We start from the raw sequence: 7,111 nt of genomic DNA on the forward strand, positions 1-7,111 counted from the left end.
CGCCGATGGTATTATTGGTTCTGTAGTTGCCGCCGATGGTATTATTGGTTCTATAGTTGCCGCCGATGGTATTATTGGTTCTGTAGTTGTCACCGATGGTATTATTGGTTCTGTGGTTGCCTCCGATGGTATTATTGGTTCTGTGGTTGCCTCCGATGGTATTATTGGTTCTGTGTGGTTGCCGCCGATGGTATTATTGGTTCTGTAGTTGCCCGATGGTATTATTGGTTCTGTGTTGCCCGATGGTATTATTGGTTCTGTAGTTGCCCCGATGGTATTATTGGTTTGTTTGCGCCGATGGTATTATTGGTTCTGTAGTTGCCGCCGATGGTATTATTGGTTCTGTAGTTGCCGCCGATGGTATTATTGGTTCTGTAGTTGCCGCCGATGGTATTATTGGTTCTGTAGTTGTCACCGATGGTATTATTGGTTCTGTAGTTGCCTCCGATGGTATTATTGGTTCTGTGGTTGCCTCCGATGGTATTATTGGTTCTGTAGTTGCCGCCGATGGTATTATTGGTTCTGTAGTTGCCCGATGGTATTATTGGTTCTGTAGTTGCCGCCGATGGTATTATTGGTTCTGTGGTTGCCTCCGATGGTATTATTGGTTCTGTAGTTGCCGCCGATGGTATTATTGGTTCTGTGGTTGCCTCCGATGGTATTATTGGCTCTGTGGTTGCCTCCGATGGTATTATTGGTTCTGTGGTTGCCTCCGATGGTATTATTGGTTCTGTGGTTGCCTCCGATGGTATTATTGGTTCTGTGGTTGCCTCCGATGGTATTATTGGTTCTGTGGTTGCCGCCGATGGTATTATTGGTTCTGTAGTTGCCTCCGATGGTATTATTGGTTCTGTGGTTGCCGCCGATGGTATTATTGGTTCTATAGTTGCCGCCGATGGTATTATTGGTTCTGTGGTTGCCTCCGATGGTATTATTGGTTCTGTAGTTGCCGCCGATGGTATTATTGGTTCTATAGTTGCCGCCGATGGTATTATTGGTTCTGTAGTTGCCGCCGATGGTATTATTGGTTCTGTAGTTGCCGCCGATGGTATTATTGGTTCTGTGGTTGCCTCCGATGGTATTATTGGTTCTGTAGTTGCCGCCGATGGTATTATTGGTTCTGTGGTTGCCTCCGATGGTATTATTGGCTCTGTGGTTGCCTCCGATGGTATTATTGGCTCTGTGGTTGCCTCCGATGGTATTATTGGTTCTGTGGTCGCCTCCGATGGTATTATTGGTTCTGTAGTTGTCACCGATGGTATTATTGGTTTTGTGGTTGCCTCCGATGGTATTAATGGTTCTGTAAATGCCGCCGATGTTATTATTGGTTCTGTGGTTGCCGGCGATGGTATTATTGGCTCTGTGGTTGCCTCCGATGGTATTATTGGTTCTGTGGTTGCCTCCGATGGTATTATTGGTTCTGTGGTTGCCTTTGATGGTATTATTGGTTCTGTGGTTGCCTCCGATGGTATTATTGGTTCTGTGGTTACCTCCGATGGTATTATTGGTTCTGTAGTTGCCGCCGATGTTATTATTGGGTCTGTGGTTGCCGGCGATGGTATTATTGGTTCTGTGGTTGCCTCCGATGGTATTATTGGTTCTGTGGTTGCCGGCGATGGTATTATTGGTTCTGTGGTTGCCTCCGATGGTATTATTGGTTCTGTGGTTGCCTCCCATGGTATTATTGGTTCTGTGGTTGCCTCCGATGGTATTATTGGCTCTTAGTTGCCACCGATTGTACTATTAGTTGTGTAGTCGCCGCCTATGGTATTATTGATTGTGTAGTTGCGCCGATGGTATGATTGGTTCTGTAGTTGCCGCCATATTGCCACAGTTTTACAATTGTGATGCTGGATACTTTAAATGTGTAATTTGTTTTAGTGCTGGTGATGTTAGTATATTGTTACTATTGTTTTTTGTCCTCATATCTCGCTTGTTGTTTCCGTTGTTCTTACATTGTACTATTACTGCTGCTAATGTTGCTACTGTTAGTGTAATGTTTGCTACAGACGTGATGTCACTTCTGTATCTATTATTGTAACATTGTGTTGTTTGATTCAATTAACAGCCAGGCTCGTGTTCCTGTTGTAGATATGATGTGACTTTTGTTAGTTATTCATATTCACGATTAAAGTAACTATTGTAGAATATGTACATACCCATTCCCTGTCTAGTCTGTATGTTTACGGTTCTTACTGATAGCATTTACATGTATATATTGATTTCTGATGTATTTCTTATTCATTTGAATTAATAGTCGACAATTGAATTCCTATAGAAAATATGTCGAATGTATGAATAAAACTAGCTACAATGTATGTGGTTTTTATAACAGAAGCAAACAAAGCTTATACACTTATTTCAGATTATGATGTAAACTAATAAAATAGACATTAAGAATAGCGCATGCTGATATAAATCAAACCCAGAACTGAACATAAATACCGTAGTCAATGAGAAACCTCAGCAGATTTATGGGGCTGAATCCTACTCGATAAACATTTAGTTGTATATTTATCGTCCTTAGCTTAAAGACTTCACCACGAAAGTACTAAAATAACAATTTAACACAATTGAAAATAAACTCCAGATAGTGTATATATCTATCCTACCTAAGTATAACTGTCAATACAAAGTACATCACATTACTGATAAAATGTGCACATATTTAGCAGTGTAAAAACTACACACCCACACGCAAATGTTGATAGCGTTCACCACTTCTGCACTGAACACTCTATTAGTTTACGAACAACATTGTATGCTATAGAAGTCTATGTGATCTGTGAAATATTACCACACTTACATTTCACAGGAAGCACAGTGGTTGTAATAGGAATACCGTTTGCTGTTATACAGGTAAGCCTTACCGTTCTGACAGTGTAAATCATAGAGGTGTAAGCAGAAAAAAAATATGTGTATGAAATTTGGAACTGCAAAGTAAGTAACGAGTCTCATTTCAAAGACGCGACATATAAGCAGATAAGATTATTTGGATGTATAAGACTTAAAGCAGATTCCAATGGCAGGTCGCGATGATCTGCAGGTGCATGATTACAATTGTGATATATAAGTATGCAGACGTGAACACTTTAAAAAACTATGTTTAAAGTTAGGTAAGCTGTAGTATGATGTACGCTATGAAGTGTGAACGATGCATATAGGTAGGTCATGCACGAAGATGTTACAGAAACAGGTTCATTGGATATCTGGTATACTGTTAGGACTTTTTGACAAGGAGGTTATGTTGTACATGGAACGTTAACCAGGCCTTCTTACAGGGTAATATGGTGTTTCTTTTGCAGTTTGACCTGGCCACGATATAAAATAATGTTTTCGTCCCGAGGAAAGCTACGAGTTGACAACACACAATGTCAGGTATTTTTCCTTCCAATCGATAGACTGAGTCCAGCCGCAGAAGCAGCCAGCAGCCCCGGTATTCAATAATTTATCGTTCTCCGACATGTAGCAGCTAGCGGCATGAAAGGAAAAGTGTTTCATCGTCATAGGAATATGAGCATCTCTAAATAAAGGTAGGTAGAAACCAAACGGGTAATTTTTATTGTCTTTTCAATTTTTCATATCTTAATGATAATATTATGTGCGGCATCATTTGATTTGAAGTGCAACGTATGTTTGATTTCCAGACAATTATGTGATGCATGTTTACTATTACACATGTTAACAGCGCTGTACTTTAATTAGATAAACTAGCTATTTCACGTGATGCATTAATTATTACATCTTTATTTACAGGTTATGGGAGTGCTTGTAACACGGGATACGGAATTCTCTGTCTCAATATTAAAAAACATAATATGAAGGTGTTTTTATAAAGACGTTACTAATATTATGAATAACCCACAAGGAACCAAGGATCTTTGATTTGTGTGAAGCTGATTGGTTTACTTCGAACATACATACCATTTTATATATTTACAATTGCAATGTAACAGTGCCCCGGAAGCATGAGTATCGGCACATAGTCATTAAAACAGGAAAATAATTGATAGTTATCGGAACGCGGTGTAACTAGGGATCATTAATGGTGAGGAGCGCTGATCGGCTGTCTGCGGGGACTGCCGGTAAAACACAGCACTTATAGACAGACCCAACACCGAGAGGAGGAACTATAACTGCTGTCAGTATTCAGGAGCAGGAACGTCAGTCTCTGTAGAAAAAAAACCTGACTTTCATTTTATCGTCGTGACAACGGCACGCATTAATTCTCAATGACGGTGGTGGCGCTGTAGTCGCTTTGCGAATCAGATGACTCTCAAAAATATAAATATTCGTCAGTGTGATAGATCGTGAACTTTTCAATACGCAGTATTGGCTGGTTTTGGAGTATGAAATTTACCTTTACTGTGTTATATACGTATTACAAGATGTCTACGCCATTACTGTGACAAACTTCCGCCCCGTACATTATCGGGAATTTACGCTCAATACTATCGAAATTTGATTCAATATCGTTCAAATCTGTTTTCCAATGAAAATCGGGTTTAATGAAAATGAACCCAAGTTTATAGCATCAAAAAGAGTTTATTACTTTATTTAAGTTATCCAACTTCTGCATAACTTGACATTCAATAAGGAAATACAACATTTACATACTCTACGTACTTATATTTTGCCGATAAACGTTCGTTTGTTTACTAATTGAATGTGCTTATGACGTCGCAGTGATTATGAGACATTACATCAGAACGAGTCACGGACAGAGGCGTCGTAATAGCGTCACACACACAGAAGAGGAGAGCAATGCTGTTCTGTACAACTGTAGTGATCCACGGCGGAAATCAACGGATGAGTTTCTGCGCATGACAACCGGAAGTAGCCAGAGAAGAGTGTCACTTCCGGCGAGTGCTACATTTCATTCTCCAGGGATGGTTTCCAAAAATACTGCTAGGAAGGAGAAAAAACTGAGAAGGATTAAAACTATTACAGATGAAATAAATTCCAATAAAGTGCTTTTTTCTATTTCCTGTGTTGTGATTTTCGTCATACTGGCTGTGACGTTTTCAATGTACAGGATGTTTACCTCGTGACAAATGTAAGATACCGCGTATACAAATGGACACTTGTGATGTTCGACCTATCTTTGCATATCAATATCGTGGACGTCAACCAGCTTCGAATTCAGTGCAATACCTGCAATAGTGATCTTTTTCACAAACCTCTTGTACATTTAGACCTATGTACACAATATTGTGATGCAAGCGTTTCCTGTATAAATTGTTAACATGGAAGCAGAACATGTTCTAAGGAATGGACTGCTTTAGTAAGCTTCGTTATTTACGTGGAAATACAGATATAAAGTATTGTGTTGATATGTTCCTTTCGTTATGACCGCAGTGACCTTGACAACACAGTTGACCTTGATATCATAATAGTTAAGACAAAGCGCACTTGGCAACACAAATGACAGTCTTAATGTTATACGAATCCAAGGTCACCGATCATATGTTAAGCTTTCTCACATGGACGCACCATGCAGTTGTGATGAACCCAGGCCATGGTGTAGTGGTCCAACGGTGATGGTATACAACACACTTACATCCTCACAATGTTGACATCTGCAACAAAATATATTGATCTCATATACCACGATGGTATTCACGACCCAAATGGGAACGACTTCCACAACTAAGTTAAAATCTTCACATTCCTAGATAATGACCAAGGTTAAATAACGTCAATAGGAATGAATACATTTAGTTCAATATGTAACATTTCTTATTTCTTGAAGAATGAATCCAACCTGTCAATATGTTCCTAAGTAAATATATTTTGGGTGTATACATTGAAGTGATAGTGTTCACTTGTTTTCTTGGTTATTATTTGCCATATGAGCAAACACTTTAACGATGCAGTGTTTCTTATATATAAGATAATATGTTCATTTAAGCAAGCTTATAATTGTCAAATTAATCTTATTTTAAATACAAGCAAACATTGCCGTTAATTCACAAAATGAAATTGGTGTTTGCTTACATGTATAATATACGTGGTATAATAAATTATAGGCTTTTGTCATATAATTTGGTTCTAAACTAAGCATTTTTCAGACAAACATTAATAATCTAAACAGGTAATATTTGTAATATAAGCCGTTTGAATAAGTTATCTTTTCATTATAAGCAAAAAATGATAACTCGAAATATAATGACAAATGTATTTCCTGTACATCATATCGTTCTCGGTGTTTTCCATTTTCAATCGATCCCATTCACAATGCAGCAATGGGATATCTCTTTGAAATTTGGATCACAAAAGCTAACGTTAGTTGTCATATCGATTTTTACCAGTACCACAAACATAAAATAGACTTATCGAACAGTATAGCTTTATCATATCGATGTACTTCGGTCGATCGCTGGAAACACCTATCCATTTCATGTGTTGAATTGAGAAGCTGGGTACGTGTTCACTGTGCGCGATCCAATAGCGGAAGTTTATGTCAAGGCCGATATCCGATTAAACTGCCAAGTTTCCCAACACGCTACATGTCACTAGACTGAAAAGGTTAATCTCGGTAAATAACAAATCTTATCGATTGCTTTGTTCTTGTCGGCATGCCACTTTTGCTGACGTCATCATTTGTCAGTTTTCTGCAGCATAAATCTCTGCTTGAACTGCTAGTATGTTTAGTATGAACTTTGAATATGGTGTTTACGCCCTAACACATAAATACAAGAAGTAGCATTGTGTAAATAGGGTATAGGTACGAAATGGTTGGTAATACACGTATATACATAGAACGAATAATGATACGATAGTGCTTACACACTGGAATATCATATTCACTTGCAAAACCACGTCTGTTAAACTCTCTTTTGGTTTTCAAAATGCTGTAGACACCGAAATGGACGCGCAGGGTGAATCTACCGCTAATTACTCGTAAGTCTTTTCATAATCCATACATAAATGCAAACTAAAGTTTTACCGTAATGTGAATTTCACTAAAATCGACTTTAATGTTAGTTAGCTGCCGATTCAATATTCCATAACACCTGAGAACTGTCAACTGTCGAGAAAACGGCGATGGTAGTAAAATCAAATATAGGTGTGAGTCTGTCTCGGTCATGTCGGATCACAAATAGAAAGA

The 7,111-nt window shown here is 38.5% G+C and overlaps 1 protein-coding gene and 1 long non-coding RNA gene across 2 annotated transcripts; one reads left to right on the forward strand and one right to left on the reverse strand.

The window, feature by feature from the left end:
* Window positions 1–513: 513 nt before the first annotated feature.
* On the reverse strand, window positions 514–1,677 carry LOC138334063 (putative uncharacterized protein DDB_G0286901). The gene has a single exon (XM_069282777.1). The coding sequence runs from the start codon at window positions 1,675–1,677 to the stop codon at window positions 514–516; it is 1,164 nt and encodes a 387-aa protein (XP_069138878.1).
* Window positions 1,678–2,684: 1,007 nt separating this feature from the next.
* Window positions 2,685–5,915, forward strand: LOC138333011 (uncharacterized). Its single transcript, XR_011209926.1, has 3 exons — window positions 2,685–2,859; window positions 3,306–3,533; window positions 3,757–5,915. It is a non-coding gene; the product is annotated as an uncharacterized lncRNA (long non-coding RNA).
* The last annotated feature ends 1,196 nt before the right edge of the window (window positions 5,916–7,111 follow it).

Source organism: Argopecten irradians, chromosome 10 (assembly GCF_041381155.1).
Source record: "Argopecten irradians isolate NY chromosome 10, Ai_NY, whole genome shotgun sequence".
NCBI lineage: Eukaryota > Metazoa > Mollusca > Bivalvia > Pectinida > Pectinidae > Argopecten > Argopecten irradians.

What these genes read in the sequence shown, in the direction of transcription:
- LOC138334063 (XM_069282777.1), bottom strand. Translation starts at nt 1,677, where the DNA reads ATGGGAGGCAACCACAGAACCAATAATACCATCGGAGGCAACCACAGA.